The sequence below is a fragment of the Aquila chrysaetos genome, chromosome 9 (assembly GCF_900496995.4).
Source record: "Aquila chrysaetos chrysaetos chromosome 9, bAquChr1.4, whole genome shotgun sequence".
NCBI classification, from domain to species: domain Eukaryota; kingdom Metazoa; phylum Chordata; class Aves; order Accipitriformes; family Accipitridae; genus Aquila; species Aquila chrysaetos.
Genome location: NC_044012.1, coordinates 20,618,178 through 20,641,246, shown reverse-complemented (window position 1 = coordinate 20,641,246; position 23,069 = coordinate 20,618,178). Strand labels below are relative to the sequence as shown.

General features: G+C 40.0%; 1 protein-coding gene and 1 long non-coding RNA gene across 5 annotated transcripts in view; one reads left to right on the top strand and one right to left on the bottom strand.

Annotated features, from left to right (window-relative positions):
* SMPD3 (sphingomyelin phosphodiesterase 3) overlaps nt 1-23,069 on the bottom strand; it is a 125,851-nt gene that overhangs the window by 4,778 nt on the left and 98,004 nt on the right. For both annotated transcript variants that reach the window (XM_030026134.2, XM_030026133.2), the window contains 5 exons: nt 19,973-20,048; nt 12,448-12,603; nt 7,974-8,063; nt 7,041-7,104; nt 1,449-1,611 (listed from right to left, as the gene is read on the bottom strand). In XM_030026134.2, coding sequence (XP_029881994.1) covers nt 1,449-1,611; nt 7,041-7,104; nt 7,974-8,063; nt 12,448-12,603; nt 19,973-20,048 — 549 coding nt within the window. The remainder of the gene's footprint in view (nt 1-1,448; nt 1,612-7,040; nt 7,105-7,973; nt 8,064-12,447; nt 12,604-19,972; nt 20,049-23,069) is intronic.
* On the top strand, nt 8,966-22,438 carry LOC115346273. 3 transcript variants are annotated; one of them, XR_005933267.1, is made up of 4 exons: nt 8,966-9,099; nt 12,845-13,006; nt 20,580-20,766; nt 21,427-22,438. It is a non-coding gene; the product is annotated as an uncharacterized LOC115346273 (long non-coding RNA). The 3 variants fall into 3 exon arrangements; XR_005933268.1 differs by having other exon boundaries at nt 20,580-21,247; XR_005933266.1 differs by lacking the exon at nt 21,427-22,438 and having other exon boundaries at nt 20,580-21,414.

The window sequence follows — 23,069 nt, the reverse complement described above, 5'->3', positions numbered from 1 at the left end:
CCACACACCAGGACTCTGCTTTTATGCCTCTTTTTAGTTTACTTTGAGCGACCTTACTGTATTAGTGGATGTATGGGACCAGTCTAGCTTGGCTGGGCTAATGGTAAACTATTTGTCACACAGGGCATGGCAGTGTGGTGCAGTTGATGAGGTGAACCATTGATACGATACACAGTTGAACTAGTCTGGATGAAATCTGTTGTACCTTTTCTTTCCATTTACAGTAGCATCTGTGTTGTTCCAGACAGACTTATCTGTAGTGCTGCAGTAGGTAATCCATGTGCGTAAGGAGGCACTCACCTGGGAGGAAGGGCTGGCCGTACTGTACCAGATAAGGCATGCAGCTAAAAAGGAAGCCTGTCTTCATTAGATTGAGGTGTTATAAACTTCATGGAAACTTAAGGCGATTGGGAACCCTGCTCCTTGCATCTCTGAATTTCAGCCTTTGTTCTGGCAACATTTCGTAAGACCAAATTAAAGTCCTGTAGGAGATACTGCATGCTTCCCAGCTTCTGAAAGCTGGACGGAGCAACCTTAATGCTTACTTGATACAATGCAGTTGTCCCCTCCTACAGGCCAGGTACTTACTTTGCCAGTACTTTGGGAATTGCTTGCAGGAAACTCAGATATTTTAGCTCTCTTTATGCTGCTAGCATGAGTCTTATCAAGACCTAATCTGGGTGAAATCTATTCAAATACTGGTTTTGTCGCTGTTTGTGCAAAACGTAAGAATGGGTTTACCACACAGATGCGCCATTGGTATTTGTGTGTCTGAAACAGGAAGCCTTAAAAGAATTTAGTGGCCAAGCTGCTGTGTCCACAGAGCGCATGCAAACAGCACAGACAGATTGAGGTATCGTGCACTAAGCTATGCTGAACTGCTCTATTGCCTGCTCTTCTGCAGCAGCTGCAATGGGGCATGGTAAATAAGTGCGAACTGGTTTCTCATTTTCATCCTGGAATGCTGTATAAGGCAAGGTTCTACACCAGGAAGCAGACAGTGCACTGCAAGTTCTCATTCTGGTTAGCCTGTGTCAACTTCTGCCTGTGTATCACTGACTTGTAACTTAGGTAGATTTTCAGAGGCACAATAAAAGAACATCCAGGCACTTGAAAAGATTAAAAAATATTGATACTGCTGGCATGGAAAGCATCAGCCAAAACACTTAGTCTGGCAAAAGTTTAAAGAATGGAAACAAGGTTTTTCGTTTGTTTGTTTTTGAAGAGCAGCATATCTACCAGTGTTGCTACCAGAATCCTTAAACTCATCTTAGATCTGTTTATGTAATAGGTTTACAAACTTGGTACTTGCATGCAGAAGTAAAACATAGCAAAGCAGCAGGTTCTCCGTGGAGTATGAATCTGAACCCAAGCAGAACAGGCTGCAGTGCCATGCAGACAAGTTTGTTGTGTGAGTTACGGCTCTTTTTGTGAACTCTGAAACTCACCACTTTCCATTCCAGGTAGAGACCTTCTTCTGTATAGAGCATATAGTCAATCCTCCTCCCGTTTCCTTTCAATGATGCCTTCCTCCCCTTTTGACTGGAACTGTGGTTCTTGCTGGTGGGATAGACTAAGTATCCTTTCCTTCCTTCTTCACTTTCCAGCACCCTATTTCATTAAAAAACAAAACAAGTGCTTTAAATGTTTGCCCATTCTGTTCCTTTGTGCATTACACTAGATTCTCTCCAAACCCCTGGCATGGGTAATGCCTGTCCAAAAGGACTGTTAAACTTGTAAACCACGTTGTCTTCCAAATGTGTTTTGCAATACGAACCTGTACTAGCTGCTGACACTGCTCATAAAGCCTCATGGCAGGTTTGGCATTACTGCTGCTGTACTGGTGGACCTACCCTTGTAGCCAGGAGAACAAACATCTGAGAGGAGGACCTTGCTTGCCTGCTCTCTGTAGTATATTGCAGCCCACAGCCCCTCCACTGATTTCCAGTGTTGTTGAATCTAGCAGAGGAGGAAACTGTTTCATGGATTGCTTCATAACAAACTAGAATACTGTGATACAAACCTCTCCATTCTGATCAGAGCAACTCCTTCTGAAATGAAGACAGCCAGCTTTACAGGCTGAGTATGGATGAGGAATGGTTTTCAGGAACACACATTTGGGCATGGGGTAGTTGGTTTTGAGCAAGCCTCAGCATCAGATTGCTGTGTCTTGGACCTCAAGCTCTTACTTCACTAGTAATGACAGCCTAATTTATTTGACTCCTGTATGTGACACTCTTCAAACTCCTCTACAGAGGTGGACTTACTCAGTGGGTGTGTTAGTAGTGCCCCCATCTTGCGTGGAGATTACCCAGCCCAAGCCCATACACAGAAGCAGTCAAAATTAAGAATCAGTTCTCTAGGTACCAGTCTTGTGTTCAGGCAAATAACCTGCAGCTCTCCCATTAAAATTTGTAGTTTGGGTGCTTAAACCTTAACAGTAGGTTTTATACAGAAGACTATTAAAGTCCCGAGCAACTTGATCTAAGTTTGAAGTTAGCCCTGCTTTGAATGTGACTTTGGACCAGATAATCCACAAAGGTCCCTGTCACTCTATTTTTACAATAATTCTCTGTTGTTCTGCTGTTCTGTATTGTTTTGCTGTTGTATTGGATTTAAAAGGAAACTTGGTTTACCTTCTTGTATTCTATTTAAAAGATCTACCAAAGGAGTGCTAAAGGCAACAGACACAACTGTGCACACAAAAGCAGGAGTTGCACACGGTAACTGCATGTGTAGGGTATTATGCAGACAGCTAATATCAAGTACAATCACCGCAGCTGTTCTGCATGATAACTGTGCATGCAGAGAGGGACAGATTAGGTTGTGTTTTGCTATCATCTGGCTCAAAACACAAACAAACTACTTTGAAAACCACCTCCTTGAAAATCATTTTCCTTTACTTACCTGCCAAAACCTGAGCTCAAGGTTCTGTGGTTTCCCTTGTAAGAGTTGATTACGCCATTAAGCTACATCATCAACTGTCGCAGGAGAAACACTGAGCCATGAACTTGGGTCCTAGCAGGTACAAAGCCTTTAATTTCACCTTGGAAAAAAATAAGATATTTTTCATCACCCAGTTTTTAAGACTTGGCTTTGGATGGGTTTTATGGGGTTGGGTTTAGAAATTTTTTAATGCATGCACGTGAGAGTACAGAACAAAGGAAGAACAAGAGACAAACACCAGACTCCCGTGCTGTGTTTTAAAGTTTGAGATTCAAACGGTTTCTTTGCTGGATTTTGTCTTTTTGGAAGGATCCGAATGGTGGCAGAGGGGGACACAGCACTTGCTACAGTTGATTAGGTCTCAGTAGTGTTATAATCTGTAAGTTTGGGTGAATTGATACATACAAGAAGGTACTTTATGTGCCTTCCAAAGATAACAATGACAAAATTCTGGTCTTTCTTACAGTTATTTAATCAGAACTTTCCTTAACTCCCTTTGAACATAGTGAGGTATTGAAGGTTCTTAGAGTTGACTGTAACCAGTTCATGAAAGTAAGCTTCCTTTTATGTATTAGTTTTAGACCGTCATCTAATAGCTTGCATTAAATTAGCTTACTGTCTGCACCCCGTTTGCAAGCTGATTCTACAAAGAGCTACTGCAAATGATTCACTTCCTGAAATTCTCTTCTAGGTTCAAGAAAGCAAGCTTTTTGATGGGACTGACCTCTTTCAAAAATTGTATTTATATTTGGCAAAGCTAATTAAGTAACAAAGTAGGAGAAACTGCTGATTAGCGCTGCGGTACTACTGCAAAAAAATCTTATTTGCATTAATTTAAAAGATGAATTTGTTTTAGCTTCAGTTATGTCCTTTTAAAAGTCTGTGAATGCTGGGTATTCACTTAACCGGCACAACTGCTCATGGAAGGGAAATGTTAATTTCAAATACACGAGGAAAACGAATTGTAAACGTGCGTGCATCTGCTTCTGACTAAAACTTGTACCACTTCATACACCATGGTTTGCTGTTTGTCTCTACAGGAAGTAGACACAAGTACTGGACATCTGGCTGTGCGGTGCTAACAGTTAAATGCTAACAACTCAAGTGAACATAACTGATTATGACTGAGTTTCACAACTAAACCTGAATTTTGTCAGAATAATTGTCTTAATTCATAGGACACAAAGGGAGGATAAAAAGTAATTGGAACTTTATTTTTTCCTTGAAAGATCTTCAGTCCCAAATAACTCCAAAGTTTAAGTATTGAAATTCTGTCACGCAGCTCTCTGGCCGATGGTTTGTTTGTAGTGCTGACCGTAGCTGCAATGAACAAAGGAGCATGAAAAGCAGTATATGTAAGGGAGCCATAAAGCAAAACTTAGTCCCTCATCAAAAAGCTCGAGGGACCATCTCTCATTCAGGCGAGAAGCACCCAAGTTAAGGAAGACTTTTATTACTGGTGTTGCAGCCTGTCGCCCAGAATTGCGAGCCACTCCAGCAGTGGCGACTGGAAAGATTTGTATTTACATCTTGTTTCTTAGCTGTGCTGTCCTGTGCCAGACTCTGTTCAGGGTTTAGAGATGAAATTGGGCTTATTCCAGTGCTTTGCTTGAAGGTGACAATCATCTTTGTGAGATGAGATTATTTGTGTGCATTTAATGCAGCCTTTCTGAGCAGAAGCTTGTGCAGCTGCCAGCACTGTGACAGGGCCCAGATTGTAACATCTAGCTTATTAATTGTTCTATATTTATAAATGACTTGCTCATTATTTGTACCGAGTATGTTCTAGTCCGATGTTTTACGTATGCTGTACTTAACATGAAAGAAATATTTAAGAACTAGTTGTTCTGCTGTTTTTATGGCCTAATTAGTTTAGTAATGTGAACTACATTTTATTTATAAACTAGGGAAGAGTGCTGATGAAGAAATAATTCTCTGTACAGCTTACATTGCCAATTTAAATGTCTGTTTTCAATGTCTGTAAAGCTTGATCAAGGTTTATTATTGAAAAATTTGAGAACAGATCAATTTTAGGCTGTACCCTGTTTTGCTGTGTAGATGAGTGATCCTTGTTAGCTGGACAGTGCTCCACAGCTTCTGGGCTATTTAACATTTAAATGTCTTTAAAACCCAGATTCCATTAATGGCTTTAAATTTTGCTAAACTTACTGGCAATTTTTATGTTTACCAGTCCCTCGCAGAAATGGAAGGACAGGCTCTCTCGGCCTCTCATGGAAGTGGTGTTTTCTCTAATATATAACGTACATATGCAGATCCCCGTTTCTCTGCAGAAAAAGCTAGTGGAAATTCTGGTCTAGTAGAGGTTTTTTCATCAGTTTAAGAGAATTATAATGTATTGCAGGAAGCTGAAAGCCACAGTTAGTAGGCAAAAAGTCTTACCTGTATTCTGTTACCAACACTCAAAAATATTTTCCAGTTATCTCATACTGAGGTGCTGTACATACACATAGGTAGCAGAAGTAATACTCATAAATCTTTATTGATGATTTGATGGCTCTTTATCTATCAGTCATGCCTTTGTCAGTGGAACTTAATTGCTGAATACAAGTAACTCTTCAGGGAATAAAACAAAATACCCCAAAAGTAATTTTGTGACAGATTGTCTCAAAAGGCTGCTTGAAAACACGGGGTGGGGTTCTTGGTTTTCAGGGTTTTTCTAAAGAGCTCCAAGCCGGCTCTTGGAACCATAAAATAGATGTTACACCCACATAGAGATTTGCATTTGCAAATTTCATTGTAGGGCCAAATTACCTTACTTTTGCTTTCCAGAGATCCCTTTCACATGTACCAAATTCATGTTTTCAACACGTGAACAGAAATGCCTGGAAATTTTGCAGGCTCCTGAATGTGCAAAGTGTGACTTGCTGTAACAAATCCTTATTTTGAATATAAACTAAACCCAGACCTTATGTCTAGAATTCAGTTTCTTTGTTCAAAACTGATACAAAGACGACTTCAAGGGGTAGCCTCACCTAATACACTTAACTGTCCATCTGTACCATGCAGCATACTGTGCTCAGTAAAAACGCCACCATAAACTGTGCCTATATAATGTACCATTTCCATTATCTGTGTTAACTGAAGCAGACTCATTAATTCAAGTAACTTTACCTCTTTAGTATATTTTGGTAATGAACAGCTAGAACATCTTTTTTTAGTTAGTCATGATAGCAACATACTTAGTCCATTAAACTAGCCTTCAATGTAGAGAAGGTGCAGAAAGGATTATCACATTCATTAAGTGCTGCTCTAAAATGTACAAAGCTTATTAATTTCTCTCTACTGCCATATTATTTAACAAACAGTACAGTTATTCAAGAAATTTATCTTAATCCTTCTGCAAATTAAGTTTTCATTGTATTTCTCGTAAGTCCACTCGCTCAAACCAGAGATACCTGTTTCTCAATATCAAACACTCCCTAAAAGTAAGGCTGCCACTAGTATCATTGATAGATATTAAGCCATATTCCTAGTTATGTCTGATGTGCTATTTAACACCTCTCTATACTTGTGAGCTTGCTGGTTTAGGTGTATCTAATTCTGCAAGCTTTCTAGAATGGGTAATTAGTTGTTGGGTTGGGGGTGGTGTTTTAAACTTTATGGGTCTTTTATTTGAGGGGAACTACATTTCCTTTCGTTGCTGTCCTTTACAGTGTCGTGACCACGGAACTGGCTGCCTGCAGAAAGACTTTCAGACTGCAGAAAGGTGCAACTCCATGTACCCTTTTTGGTAGTGCTCGGAGTTTCTTGTCCTATGGGCCTGTCCAGGCAGGATCAACTCTAGAGACATAAAACCACTGACTGCAGTTGCTCTCATCTTTTCACCCATTGAAGCCAATTCTATTAGACTTAGAGAAGCAGACACTTTTCCTTCCTTTTTTTTTTTTCCTCTTCCCCATGTTCCCCCGAGTAAAAATTTATGTCTGGTTTTGGGTTTGTTTTGTTGGGGTTTTTGGAGGGTTTTTTTACAGTCCATAAAACACCCCTCTATTTGCGAAATGTTAAATAGCAAGCCATGAACTGGCTTTTTAAGGAATTGTCTAAAGCATGTGGGAGGATTAGGAATTGCATACTTCTGTAGGTTATCTGGCGTGCACACTTCTTCATCGTACAATCCTTCAGGATCCAACAAGGTACCTGCAAACAGAAAGGGAGATGTGACTGTCCCAGCATACCTCCTGTGACTTGCCTCTTGGGAAGCTTCTGGGGGCACAGGTGTGTGAAGACAGCATCCATGTGGGTGAGAGGGGACCGCTCTGACTGAGAGCACTTTGTGTTCATTTCTCCTCTATCCAGATCTCCCTACTGCCTCCCACCTTTCAAAACGTTGCCTCTGCCCTTCCAGTTTCTCAGCCCCAGTGTCTCTGATTTTTTTGTTTTTCTGCTACAACAGAGTAAAGCCACATTATTAAACAGTTCCACATTCTTACGCTTAGCATCTTCACACTTAAAATTGCTGCTCTAGAGAAAGTCTAATTCCTGATCTAAAACTTCACCAAGTTCAGCTGAGGTTCACCAGGTATGAATATCTTGGAGTTCCATTAAATCTTTTATAAGATGAACCCTACAAGTTCACAGAGTTGTTGAGTTGCTGTGTTACATCCTCAGTTACAGTATTTATAGCACACCAAGTGGAACGTTCTGATCAAAAGCTGCAGGCTTTCACTGCATGCAGAAAGTACAGAAACAATAATTTGGCTTCCTCCCACCCCAAAGTAATCTAGAGATTATTTTAAGAGTAGAATAGGTGTGGGAAGGCATTCAAGTAGCTTGATGCATAAGTTCTAGAACATGGACTGAAGTTTAAGATCTCTGTTTGGTTTTTAATTATAATTCAACAAGACACTGTTAAGGTTTATAAAATATATGTTTCAGAAATACCCCTTGTAAGTATTTGGTCTCCACTAAATTGTTACTGCCCGTTAGCTGAACTACCTGCTGCTTAGAGATGTCATGAGTGACAGACAAGTAACTGTTCAGACACTGATGGCTAGAGAAGGTCTTACCAATTGCCCATGGTTTATCCTCCCCAGGACCAATTCGACATGGGTCTTTGTAGTGTGTAAACAGAGAATGCTGTTGCTCCAGCTTGTCCTCTGCAGGGAAAGAACCAGCCCAAGAAAAGGCACATCAGCTATGTGTTGTGAACCTCCAGACAATGGCGTGTTCTGCCACAACGGAAAAGGCAAGTCCTCCTTCCTACTCGGTATACATACATAAGGTTGATTTGAACCAGTTCAGTAGTAGCTCTACTGCACAGCAATATCTTGTCTGGATCAGAAATTCCAACAAATGGTTGCTAGTAACAGTGCTTTCCTACAAAGTCTTTCTATGAAAGACATCCTTTGGTAGTTTCTAGCTGTAAACTGAAGTGAAAGTTTTCCAGCATATTTCCTTACCCTGCCATTGACATTGCATTGCTTACACCAGTACTGGTGTAAGCACCAAAACTTCTGCTGAGATAGATGACACAATGGAGAATTGGACTGACTTCACAATGGCAATGTAAATGGCTGTGGGTGTATATACACATCTCAGTAAGTTGAAGATAAAAGCTTGTGCTTTACTTGCTTCAGAAGAATTCACTGACTGAATGTTTCCCAAGCTATAACTGATAAGAGAAAGGACAGGCAATTCATAATTTGCTTGGGATATTACCTGCAGCATTAAAGCCATTCTAAACATAATCAGCATGACCTATCAACTCGAAATTAATTTTTTGCTAATTGCTACTGTGCTCCTTGCATTTAAAGCATACAGTGCACCAGGCTTCTAGGATTATTTAGTAAGATATCCTACAAAAATGTATACATCAGAATTTCAGACCCTGAACAAATAAGCAAGTTCTAGTTCCGTGCATGCTGTTTAACATAGTAATCATTATACCTGGGAAACAAGCACAACCAGAACTTGAAAATACCAGCTGCTACAATTCCATTTTTGTTAAATGGCAAAGAAACTGGCAACAGCTCCTGATAACTTTCTTTCTTGCAGCACCTACACCTTTTACAAGGTTAAAACTTCTTAGCAACACTTGAAGGCTCTCTCTTGGGATCAGCAGAATATTCACTTGTGTTTGGAACTGCTGCTGTAACATATTTGTCACTGTCTATTGCCAAGACAACAGAATATGTAAGTATGCATGAAAACTGACTCCTCAGACATCAGAAACAAAACTTTGAGCTGTGTATCTTAGACAGAATGCAGCTCACACACTGTAGGAATCACGTTTGATGTCCCTGTGTAAAATGCTGTTCTTGCCAAGGGAAGAAGCTGTTGACCTCTCCCTGTTAAGAGGCAAGCAGAACACACATGTGGAGTGCAGTAGTACTGTGTTCATAGCTGTAGGCACTTTTTCCATTTTGTTATTAATAGTCATTAGTATAGCTGACTGTCCTTCAGCTACTGCATCCACACCAGTTGATCTGTCTCATTACATCTTTCTAGCTTCCTCCCACCTCCCCTGCCCCAACTAGCTCTTGATCTTGAGAACATCCTTGTAATTGCAGGGAGATTGAAAAATGAATTTGCCAGGGTATCCTGGAGTTGTGGCAGAGGATCGGAGGACTGACCCTCCCTAAGATTAGCCAGGTACGCAAGGCAAAGAATTGCTCTTTCTGTCTGAACAGGCCATTGGTTTGTTTAATGTTTATGGAAAAGTAGAAGATGAAATCTGTGCAGTTGTTCATTTCTCCAAGTTCTCCCTTGTTATATCATATGTCTACAAAATTTCCTCAAAAACAAGATAGACTAAAATTTTGTCATGATTAATTTGCAACTGTGGCACTGACAGTGACAAGTCACAGCTGATGAGACAACTTAACCCTGACTGGAAGGCTTTTTATCTTACACTAAAAGGTTTAAAAACATAATAGACTTTTACACAAGTCAGTCCAAAGCAACCTGACAGTAAGTAACTTTCTAATCATGTTCCCACTAAGTGTGAATTCACTGTATGAATGTTGTCATAATGTTCTGCAAAGCTGGGGGGAAAACTGAGTTGCAGAAAACTTGTCATAAGCTAAGGTCACTCATGGACCTGGAGATCTTTCAAAACTGTACTGTCAATACATCTAAGAATAGAAGCTTGATACTCACTGAAACTTTAATTACTTGCCATATCAGTCTGTGGAGTGGGAAAGAATACAGAAAATCGTATGCAGAATTACAGGAAGCTGATTATTGCTTTAAAAAAAAATTAAGAAGTTCAATTCCCTGTAATGCTAACAAATGTCCCTAAAACAATGAGTAATGTAAAAATGGAGGAGAAAACTTTAAAACGTTGCATTAATTTTGCTTAGCGCATAAAGAAAGAAAGCAATCTAAAAATAAAAAATGAAATAGCCAGCTTAATTTCCGTTTCCAGGCTGAGTGGATTTTAAAGGGGAGGGGGATGTGAAGAAGTGGCAGAGGTAGCAAAAATAAAATGGATTTTATAACATACTTTTCAATCTTCTTTAGTAGTAGTTGCAATGTTTGCAACTATTATTTGCAAAAGCAAGTAGTTGTGTTTACTTTTTCTTTAAGAAGACAGGTCACAACAGCATTAATTATGCTCTGTGCTTCTTGTGCAAGATCTTGGTTAGAGTGCCAGAACTTCTCAGGTAGAGAATACTGACCACGTGTTCTGCCTCACAGCTTCACTCCTGTCCCTCTCTCTCCCCTCATGTTGCACAGCCCCACTCACTTCTGATTTGCGATCTGATTGGGCAGTCTCTCCTTTGGTGTGCAGCAGATTGTTTATTTCCTTGATGGGCACCTTTGCCTCCAGGCCACTCCATCCATCCAACAGTATTGCAAGTGAAACAGCCAAATGGCAGATGTGTCCATTTGTATCCCCCAGCTTCTGCCTCCCTTCATTGGGACTGCTGCAGTTGCTTCCTCAGCCTGTCTGTGTGGCAGCTTGGCTAGCTGAAGAACTGTTATTGACCACATTTCTTCCTTCCTTCCTTCCCTAAAAATCTCACTACCACTGCTACTGTTTATATTTTATCCTAATACGTGTTTAACTACAGTACGCTGTAGCCATTACCACTTAACTGTTCACCTCAGTGATCGCGCGTAACGGATTCTTCGACCACTCAGAGCACTTGCCAGCACCTTCTCAGACCATTCTGAGTTTACTTTGGATCACATAGTTGTGACTTATTTTTTGTATGTATGAGCTAGAAATGAAGAACAGAAGGGCTGTGTTTTGGGTTGATAGTCTTTTCTACCCAATTAAACGTTTCTCCAGCTTTGCTAAAATCTTCCATTACAAGTGTCTGGTACAAGTCATGAGACTAGAGAACACTGGTTATTTCTGAGATCAGACAATGCTTGCTTTTTGTTTCTTAAAATTATTTTTTGTACAGTTGTTGCTCTTGGGCTCGGTTACCTAGGCTTCTTATGAAGACTACAGAATTCACACTAGATGCTTTTCACAAATTCACCTGTTAATCCACAAACTCTGGTCTGAATTGCTGAATCCCACTTTCAGTGCTGCAGCCTGAGCCCACCTGCACACCACACATTTCCCTGGTAACACGGCACAGACGAAATCCCTCTGACGAGCCCTCCTTCACTGTACCTGCCTTGTGCTCTTTCTATCTCAGTACTTCCGTTCTGGCCCAGTCATGCAAAAGGCCTTTTAGCCATCAGCCTGGCAGGGGAAGCTGGCCACTGGGTGCCACTGATCCATTTGCCAGCTCCAAGCCAGCAGAGTTGACTGCCGTTGTGTAAAGCCACCAAGGAGCTCTGCTGGATGCCTGAGCTGTACCGAGCAGGGAGGCAGAGAGGATACACAAACACAATGCTCTGCACTCTATGTTGGCAATTTAACTGTTAACAGAGCATAATTATGTTTGGAAAAGGCTACCATCTCTGTGAACTCACCACCCTTTAATTAAGGTTTTGTGGAGTTCTTTTTCTAGTACCCTCAGCATCCAAATACAGAAAAAAAACCCCTAAAAATTTATTAAAATTAAATAAACAGAAGTACACAGCATCAGTTAATTTTTTCCAAGACCGATTCAGCAATGTTTAGTTCTCTCTGCAGCATTAATCTCCTCTGTCTGTGTATATGCACTATCATATTATTTTTAACTGCATGAATTTACTACTTTTTCTCCACAAAAATCCCATATAACATACATGTCTTCCATTAGTAACTAAAATTCTAGGACAATAGGTGTCTACCTAATGCAAGTAAAGCTAAACCACTAGATCTGTCCTCATTATGCTACCACAAGTCACAAATTACTGCCCCTTGTGCCTTAAAAACCATCATGCTTAGTAACTCAGCAGAGCTCCTAAGTGTGAGCTACTCTCTTTGGCTCGTCTCAAGGCTAGTACCCATTTTAGAAATATCTGTAGCAATTAAGTCTTTCCTTCCAAAAGCCAGTCACAGCTTAGTATACTGCTATAACCCACAAGAATCAAGAACTTTCCTACTCCTTTTTGGAATAGGTAGACACCAGGAAAAGGAAAACCTTGTCTTACCAGAGGAGCAGTTATCAAAGTTGAGATCTCCACAGATTACATCAAAAGCCACCAGCTCCTCTGGATTGGCTGTACTGGAGGAGGAGGTAGATTTTCTGAATTCAGACAGCCAATCTTGAAGCATATCCAGTTGCTCACATCGAACAGTAGTATCTCCTGTAGCAAACAAACAAACGAACAACTGAAACAACAAATAAGACCTCCTTTTAGCATGTTACTCAGCAACCTATTAGTTGCTAAGCTATTGCTAGACACCTTGAAAAAAGGGTGCAAGATAAAAAAAAAATGGTGTGGCTAATAGTATACTCAGTACATAGCGCTTAGCCCATTATGAAGTTCATTAGGAACCATGCTTTTTGATGATTTAAATATCTCCTTCTGAAATCAATCACACTAGACACATCTGAAGAAATAAGACAAGGCATCTGTGCTGCAGACAACCAGCCAAAATGATGACGTTTCCAGCCACAGGAGGAGGATGATCTGATGCACTACATTTATAATCAGGAGTTCAGAGTTAAAATCCTACTTCAGACAAAACTGGACAGCATGTTCTGGGGTAAACCACTTCATCTTTTTTTGCTTTGCTTTCTAATTTTTAGACATGAAAAATTTAACTTTCAAGCGTTATTAGTAAATATACATCAGTGGTAAATCCAGCTTACTCATACTGTAGTAGTCCATCCAATGAAGGGTTCTATTTGTGCTCAGTTAAGAATGCCTAAATTGGAAGTACTTTTTTCATATTTATAAAGGTATGTGTAGATACAGTTTTAGGTAGGCAGTACTTCAGAAATAAAGAACCGGATCCTTTTCACCAGTTGCAGGGAAGTTACACTAGGCTGCATGTGCTGAGGATGTGCCCCTGTTTTATAGGAGTGATATGAAAGTGATTGCCAAATATTTTTTGTTTGTGAAACCATCTGACACGCAAAACAGCTCTTTAATTATAGCAACTAACCACACAATTTCAAGCATATTAGGTGACATGAAGGCTAAGAAAAAGTTAATTACTGGCTCTCTTAAAATGATTACAGCAAAAGCTTGATACAAGGAAAGGAGCAGGAAGAGACACATTCTAGAAACAATTGTTTACCATATTGTCTTTCCTTTCCTTTTGTTTTCACTGTACCTATAGTTAACAGTTATCATTTTCCTTAGGACTTGAAATGATACATCAAGTCAGAACAACATTACTTTTCTTCAAAATAAAAGATTTGTTTTCAAATGCCACAATCAGAAGGAAAAGCAGCAAACCCAAAATGACTTAGTCTGACTACAGTTTTATTTTAACTTAATTTACTACTTTGTGCTAGCTATTAAAGGTGTACAAGACAATTAGAAACATCAGTTATGTATGTCCAAAGCTGCTTTCAGTGGCCACTGTGGAGATGGTGAATATTTAAGTCTACATCCTCACAGTTTGTTAATCACTCGTCTCAACTCCACCTGCCACCTGCACTCTTTATTAAAATGTGAACTCTGCAGCACACTGTAACCGCGTCAGCATACAGACAAACTTTAGGTGTTAGAACTTCACTTTCCTACCACACTCTTAACCTGTGAAGGGTTCGATTTTCAAGAACACTGCAGGGGGTGGGGATGGAGGGGATGTTAAAACAACAGTTAAATACAAACCAAATCAGAAATGTTCAACCAAGCATGATTTGATACAACCTTAAATAATTAAAAGAAATATTGAAAAGAACATGACCAGGGAAAGAGAGAGCTTTAAGTAGGTTCTGACAGTGACTAATCTCTTCAGACTGGTAATTCCAACAGCAAATAATTCCACATGTGTTATTCCCAACAAATCTCTACCAGTTGGGCTGTAATACGAAAGTGCTTCCTGGATCTATTCCCTAACCTACAGTTTCTAGTTACTTGTACCTCAAGTTCACATAGTACCCTAATCACACAGCTTGACACAAATCCAGACCCAGTGTATTCTCGGGAAAACCCCTTGCTACGACAGCACAAGAAAGCCCTACAGTGAAGATGTAGCTAGACAAAAGCACAAGAAATAGGTCATGTGGAATAAATACAGCCTGGAGCAGGTGACACTAACCACAAAAGGTGTGCGTGACTAACGTATACATTCTGCTTAACTAAAGATACAGACGAAATTACAGATTCAGAGAAAGCATGAGGTTGAAAGGGACTTCTGGAGATCATCTAGTCCAACCCCTCTGCTCAAGTGGGGTCACCTACAGCAGGTTGCCCAGGACCATGTCCAGTCAGGCTCTGAATATCTCCATGGTTGGAGACTCCATAACCTCTGGGTAACCTGTTCCAGTGCTTAGTCACCCTTGCGATAAAAAGCATTTTCCTTTTTAAACGGGATTTCTTGCATTTCAGTTCGTGCCCATTGCCTCTCGTCCTGTCACTGAGCACCACTGAGGAGAGTCTTCCTCCATCTTCCTTAAACCCCCCCCATCAGTTATTTACACACTTTGATAAGATCCTTCCTGAGCCTTCTCCTGAAGCTGAACAGTCCCAGCTTTCTCATTCCTGGTGAAGCTTATTCAAATTCATGGACTGTCCTCCTTCTGCAGCATCTGAATCTTTCTATCCTATCTCACCTCCTTGGGCCAGTACTTTTTTCTGGCCTGCCTTTGTTTCCTCATAACTTTTAAGCATGGTGCTTGTTGACAAGAATGCAGTAACTTGTCTTGCTCCTCACAAAGTCCCAATTATATAAATTGCTTAATTGTCTAAGATGTTGGGTTTTACATCCCTGAACTGTCAGGGTTTTTTTGCATTTTCTGTGAATTATCCATCTAGCATGGCTTCACTAGGATGAGTGATAAAATAATGCGGCCATTATGATATGGGCATAAAACTCAGGCAGCAACCTGTCATAGACCAGCGTGAAGAACATATAGCAAACCCACTGAACTGAAACACACAAAGGTAAAATTCTCCAAACCAGAAAACTCTTGAGAAAAACAAAACACAGGCAGAAACATTCTAGGAGGATATTGTGAAAGGTGTCTGGTAACATGCATTGCTATTATTAAAAAAAGCATTAACTGCATAGTGACATCCATCTCCCTCGGTGAGAATGCTGAGCCTTTGTAGCAGCACTGTACACCAGATAACCTCAGAGCTCTACAGAAAAATAGTAGTCTTGGAACTGTAGAAACAGATGACTTCCATTTCTTTTTAGAAAAAGTGTAGAACTTGTGACAGTCTGGCATCTCTGATTATCCCCACTAGAGGTCATCGAAGTAATTGCACTTCAGTACACTATGTGGAGCATGTGCAATGAACTGTGAGCTACATTTCCATAACAAAAGATGGGATCCTGTAATGCAACTTGAATATAACTGTTTTCTGAGATTAATATTAAACTAATGGTACCCAGCTTACTGCAGCTACACAGCAGGTACTGCGTGTATCTGTATGCAAAAGTTACGAGTGAGACTCAGTCTTAGCAGCTCCCAATGAGCAAGAGCTTTGGAGACTGAGATAACTGGACTAATCAGACACCTAACTACAGGAGAAGCCAAACCTGAATCCAGAACTATCAGGGGAGCAGACGTTTCAGAAACTTCTGCTGAAGTGAAATAGCATCAATAAATATTAACAGAAGAGAACTAAGTAGTAACTCCCCAAACTAACATTCAACAACTTCTTCCATCCTTCAGCTCTAATTAAACGTTCAGATAGAATCACTGATCTGACTGACTGCCACCAGTGATTAACCAGAGAATACAGGTTTGTGCTAATTGCTCTACACTCTTTTCCTCAGTAACTGGCCTGGAAAAATGCAAGTAATTGTGTTGTGACCAGTTCCTGCAGTCAGCATTTCCGAATTCTTTGCAAGTTCCCTTCAGCTTCAAATTTTGTGGAAGGGTGAAAGGGTAGTGTGGGAAACCTCAGCCAGCATAAATAAATACTTCACCTTTGTTCATTACTGGATAATCATACTTGCCCTTTCCATTCACTTTAGAAATGCTTAAGTGAAATCATAGTTTTAGTTAGAACTGCAGGTAGGTACTATACACTGACAAGACTGTTTTGTCCTACTCTGGAAGACGTCAGAAGGAGCACTGTGCTGCCTGAGCAAAGCAGTTGACAGGCCTAGTCAGAGGAAATTAAAAGATCCAGTGGAGGTTTGTAAAACCAGAGTTCTCAGCACTGATAAGCGCTATGGGATATATTGGCAGGGAACCTGGGGAAGATGAGCAAAAAAAGCTTCTGAAGTGTAGGATGTAAAGCCTAGTTGAAAGAGAAAATTGTTTCCAAGTCACAGCCAAAGGCTTCAGTTTAGCCATGAGGCAGGCTGTGTGACAGAGTAAGCAGACTCCTACACTTGTAACATACTTAATCCAGGATAGGCTGGGAAAACAAAATAAAAACAAACTGTCCAAAAAAAACAATAAAAAACCTCTTATTCTGCTGGGTTACTTTTCAGCTAGGTCAGGTCCCCAGTCAAGTGCAACACAGCCTACAACAGCTGTGTTAGCACAACTGAGAGGAAGGGGCAAGGGCAAGCTGCCATGGTATGGGTACGCCAGCTTTATTATTTCAGAAACATCTGTGGAATCACTGCCTAAGGATGCTCAGCACTGAAGTTACTCCTGATTGCACAGTCAGAATTTCAAACACTGGGGGATCTCTCAGTCCTGAGCCGAGGTCTGCTTAAGCTCTGTGTAGGCTCGTGGAATCTGAAACTGGTGCTAGTGTTGCCAGTACCTGTACTGCTAATGACTCAATTCACACTAAATACAAAACAGGGACGGGAATGAGATTATGAGATAGCATCCAGCACGCTACGTCATCCAGACCTGGGCTGCAAGAGCTTGAGGCTTACTCTGTTTTGATGGCTTGGCGGGGTGTCTGAAAAGGCATGACTCAAAGGGACTTGGGTGGATTCTAGGCAGCAAAACCTGTCCAGAACATTAATCACTGACTAATTGAAAGACATAAAAGAAACATGTAAACTTAACAGCCCCTTGGAAAAGAATTACATTCAAGTCTCATTAAAGGATCCCTTCATTTGTCACTGAAATGCAGCTATTTCCACAGTGGAAATGAAGAGCTGCTTCATAGCACCATTCAGTAATAGGTAGAGAATTGAGAGGATAAGCTACATCTAATTCTAAAGGTTTATTGAAAAAGGTGAGTGTCAGGTCTGAAAAAATAGTAATTGCTCAGAACAGAGTTCAGCCAGCACATCTCTTGAAAAAAGCATTAGTAGTTCATCCCTGACCATAAGCAGTTGGATCCCTTCATTTTATACTTATGCAAGTATCAGAACTGTTAAGTGTAAGTTTATGTATCCTAGAAGGGAAGCCAAGGAAGCCAAACTGTGCTCAGCCATGTATGACAAGCTGATTTAAATGGCTAACCTTTTAAACAGTGCTTGTTTTTATAGATACCACATATTTACATGGTTGAACTGGTTTTTGGATAATTTTTTAAATGTGTGAGATGTTATTAATCAGATGATACAAATCAGAAAGCACAGCTCTGCCAAACTTATGAACTTTAGTTTTCCATTTCATTACATAAACTAATGTGATATATCAAAGGACAGTTAGACTCTTAAATCATTGTCTGCTCTATTTGGAATGTAGCTTGAACCACATAAGCCTAAAAATACAAAGCAAGAATGTAAGTAGGAAAATGAAAGGTTGTGTTCTGCTCTTGAAGAAGCTTTAGGCTGACTTTGAAAATAGAAATTACTTCCCCATTCTTCTTCCCTCTCCCCTCTTCCTCTTTAATATTTTAGGGATTTCACAACGTGGTTATCAAAGACTAACTGAGAATACATAACTAGGTAGTAAAAAGGAACAGGACTAAAAATGGAGGTTTATAACCTAAACTAGAACAGCAAAAAATTTCAGCTCCGCAACAGCAATCTCACAGTACATCACCATAATTCCAGAGTTAAAAATAGAAAACCAGAGAAGGATGTTACATTGTTAAAATGTAGCTGAAAAATTCATGAATCTTCCTTAGCACTATCCAGTCTCTCTAATGTACTTCAGGGACTGGCAGTTTTGTTCCCAAGTCAGTCTCTCTGCAACTGAAGCACTGACAAAGTAGAATGAATGCTAGCTGCCCGACTGGGTTAACCTAGACATGCTGTAGCACATGGGTTCAAAGTTCTACCATTTATAATGCATGACTGTCTTGCCTCAGTCTGCAGCGTACATGCTGTCTTCAGGCAGTCTAAGAGGGCTATGTCATGCTCTCCAGCCCTCAGGAGCACAAGAATTGCAGTTGCATCAAGTCAAACTAAGGATATCAACCCCCCCGGCTAAATTAAATTCTGATCTTGCACAATGAAAATGTTTGTAGATTTGGCTTTTATTTTATTACTACACCTACTCTATATATAGAGCTGATAGTTTTGATGCAAAAGATCGGAGATATACGTGGAATATTTTCCACAGACATCTCCAAGAATTTCAAGTATTTGTCAGTTTTAATTGATGAGTGTTCAGGCGAACAGCTAAAACGGTGAAGCGTCTTGATTTCAAAATGTATGCATCAGAACACTAAAAATGGAATAAAACGACCAGAAGTTACTAACTCTTCTTCCCCTTGCTTTCTGGACTTGGGTTGTAAAATGGAGATGAGGCCACCCATCTAGTTCAGTCTTGTTCTGAATATTAATCTTAAAAAGAAGAGCTGAGTGTTGAGATACTATCATAAAAGAAGTCATAAAAGGTCATAAGATGGTTGAGGAGGAACAGGCTCCACCACAACCTGACAGAGCTACATGAAATTCCAGTCTGGTTATGGGAAGCAGTGGAGTCCACATATCTCACACACACAGAAATCTGCTATTAAAGAACATCTCATTCTTTTTTAAGATAATTCAGTGAAAATTTAAAAAAAACAAACAAACAAAAAAAAGCCTTCCATAGCCTGCTAAGAGTTTTTGTGTTTTACTTATCTTTAACAACCTTAGAAAATATTATTTCATGAAACAAAGGACACAGAGCATGCTGTAGTAAATGTAGTAGTGGAACTGCTTTTAAACATGACCAAGAGAATTTTTCAATGAGTTTATTAACTTGCTAGCCATTTATGTATGAAATTTGCAGGTCAAAAAACCAGAGAATTTGGGCTTATTCCAGGTGCTGATTTCTGATGGAAAAACTGTCCTAACTGGTATCTTCTGATAATGCCCGAATTAGGTACAAAGAAATTTTAGTTTATATGACAGTCCTCATGGCATGGGCTGTTAAATGCTGTTAAGTAATGATGACAGTAATTTATTTGCTAAAATAACAGTATTTGGTTAAGAGGGAGCAAAGACAAGGAAAGGTCTCAAGGGATACTTTTTGTTTGTGTCCTATAAGACTTAATTACTCTGAGACTGAAAATGTAAAGGTTGGGTGATATACTTGTCTATCCTTCATTCTTGGCTATTTCACTACTATTTGCTATGCACACTGCACTTTGTCAGAACTACCGAAGGAGCAATGCTTGCTACTTTTGCACAAAAATACCACCACAGGCCTAGAAACAGTGCAAAACTAAGACAGGCAAATTAGGACAGTACCTGCAATAGCTTGCAAGTGAGTGCAGGAAATGTATCCCACAATTCTTTGGTCCTGAGGTGTACTTCCCACTTGCACCTGGAAGGGAAGGAAGAAATAAAAAGGTGATTAATGGAAGAGCTCATACAACTCCACTTCTAACCCTGATTGTGCAGCCTTTGTACACGCTATTGGCCTTTTTCACCAGTCTTTCCATCTAGCTCCATCTTGAAAACACACACACACAAAAGAGCACCAGAGACACACACTGGGGCTTACTGGAGTCCCACTTGCTGCGAGCACACTGACTCCTTCCTGATCACCACTGCTTCAGTGTTTCGATTTTGATCTCCAACACATGCAAAAATTTTACTTTCTCCTGCTCTTTGCAATCCCATTTGTTCTCTGTCCCAGTTGTGTCGCCACTCTTTTGCATCACAGCTCTTGTTTATATGTGAGATTCAGGCCCACCACTGAAATGCCATATAATAGTAATATTACTAGTAGTCTAATTCTTGGTATCTGTGTTAAGACTAGAATGCAGAAGGAAAAAATGCCAAAAGAAGTCTAGGGAAAATGATGAAATGTGAAATTAATATTGGTTTTGACCATGTTTTCTCCATTCCACAGCAAGTTTTGGACTTTGATGGATTTTTCACATTCTTCTACAAAGGTATTGGGGATTTTTGCCATGTCTCAGCAAGGTGTTTACATTCTTCAGCTCACAGCAGCAGTCCCCATGTCCATCCACCAGATGAAAACATAACATGCGCCCCTGCTCTTACACACAGAAGAGGCAGGGCTTCCAGGGAAGCTGGTATGTAGTATAATTCCTCATCTATATCATATTCTACTTAAAAATATCTTTGCTGGTGGACACACAAGCAAATTAGAATCAAGTTCTGGTTTAGGTTTTCACCCCTATTGAACGTTTTGGCAGTTCAGGACTTCTACAGCTGCAAATCAAAACTCCCAAGGATTTGAGGATCAAGATTTGGATTGAGGCAAGAAACTAGTTTGAGTATATGGTTTTCCTGTTGATAATTAACGTGGCAACACTGCATGGAATACGAAAAAAATGCCCATAGAGGAAAGCTGTACCCAGGGCTCAGAAACCAAAACCACGGGTGACTCTCCTTCACAAGGCTAGGCTCAGGTTTCATCTGACACCTCTAAATAACAAGCAGAGCTCCATTTCATACAGACACAATTTTGTCAGCTTGGTTGGTTTTCTTGTTTTTCAGCTAGCTATCCAAGAGCCATCTGATTCATTTGGTAACTTGAAAGTCAGCTCTGCAGTAAGTGAATTTAGCAGTGATTTGTACTCAACAATGCCTTTTTAACTTTCAGGTTTTTTTCCAGCTAGAAAAATGTGTAATATATGACTTGCATTATTCTGTCCTCGCTCTGTTCAGTCCTCTTTTAGACAGTTTTCCAAATGGATATTGATGGTGTTCTTATTGCTGTTCCCACACAGTTAACCTGTGTTAACTTCAGGGAGGGTGAAGGCAGAGGAAAACAAGGAAAATACATGCAGTCACTGGTGGATCCACCCCTAAGCCAGAGGATTCTCCTAAACTCACAAGATTATAGCAGAGTCTCAAAGGATATGCTGATCCACTGGACAGCTGTTAGTGACTACTGCAGCAGCTTTGCTACACAGACCTCTCTTCCTCCCTCAGGCTGCCTTGGTCTGAATGTATCACAGTGCCACGGGTGAATTAAAAGGAGCGTTCTCTCCAGTTTCTTATGCAATGTATGCCATTCCAATAGGAAAGTGGGAAATCATTAGTTTATATCCTTTACTATCTAGGGCAGGCAGGTGTATGAATTACATTTTCCAACTTAATAACTCAAAATCAGATTTTCTCTTCAACACTGAAAACTATATTGTAAAGTCTCTACTAGTTTACAAATTTGCAGTCTCTCCTGCTGCAGAGAAAAAGAGTGCATGTCGTACATCTTTCAATGCCATCTACTGCAACCACACTGAAAATACTGTGCATAAAGTTTTCTGCCTTATAGCAAAAACGTGCTGCTTATAATCCTCTTATTGACTAAAGCAGATGGAATCATTTTCAGTGTCTCTATCCAAAAAGCATAAAAGATTTAAGTCTAAAAGCTGCACATCCAAACATAAATTACAGTCAGTTGAGAAAACGAAGTCAACTCAAATTGGCTTTAGAATTTTCTGTGCAGCCTTAATAGAGTGCCTGACAAGGCCTCATCAACCAATTTATGCATAGGATCACACTCATTTCCATTAATCATAAATAAATATGTTTCATACAGTGTCCCTGTGTGCACAGATCTATACTGAAACAGACTCGGGATCTTTTGCTCTCAAAGAATGACAAGAAATGGCCTAGAAGAAAGACTGACCGCTGCTATATGCATGTGGGTGAGTGCAACAAATGCCCCTCGGGGTTGCCACCACAGGGGGACAGTGCCCCAGGGCTCTGCACTTGCTAGCAACAGCGGCTGCTTTACACACATCCCTGAGGGGAAAAGGAAAGGGGCTTTCATAAACACTTTGCTAATTTAAAAAAATAAAATAAAATAAAATAAAATAAAATAAAATAAAATAAAATAAAGCTCAAAAGCAACATCTGAAGACATTAACAGAATTCCGTGGAAAGTGCCAGCATGGAAGTACATCCAAAGCAGCTTGTCTCCCAGATTTCATGTTTCCTCCAACTTTTTTGACTTTTTGGGCTTGGTTTGTTTGGGGGGTTTTTTGAGTGGCACTATTAATGTAAATGGCCAAGCAGAGTCATTTTGAGTATAATCATCATGGAGGCAAATATTTGTGACAACTACTAGGACAGAAAATAAATATTCTTGCAGCCTCCTAGTCAATTCCCAGCCACAGTAGAAGCACTAGTATATTGAATATGGTCTGAAATAAAATAGTAAGGAAAATCTGATTATTCGGTCTAATTTGGTATTTCACAGATGGACAGGGACTATGGGATGTGCAGACAGGAAAACTACTTGACCTCTGGAATATTACAAGCCCTATAATTCTGCATAAAAACATTCCTTTGTATGGCCAAATACAGTAGCTACTTTTAGAGTGTTCCATTTTCAAGGGTATATTATATTGTGGTGACTCGGCCT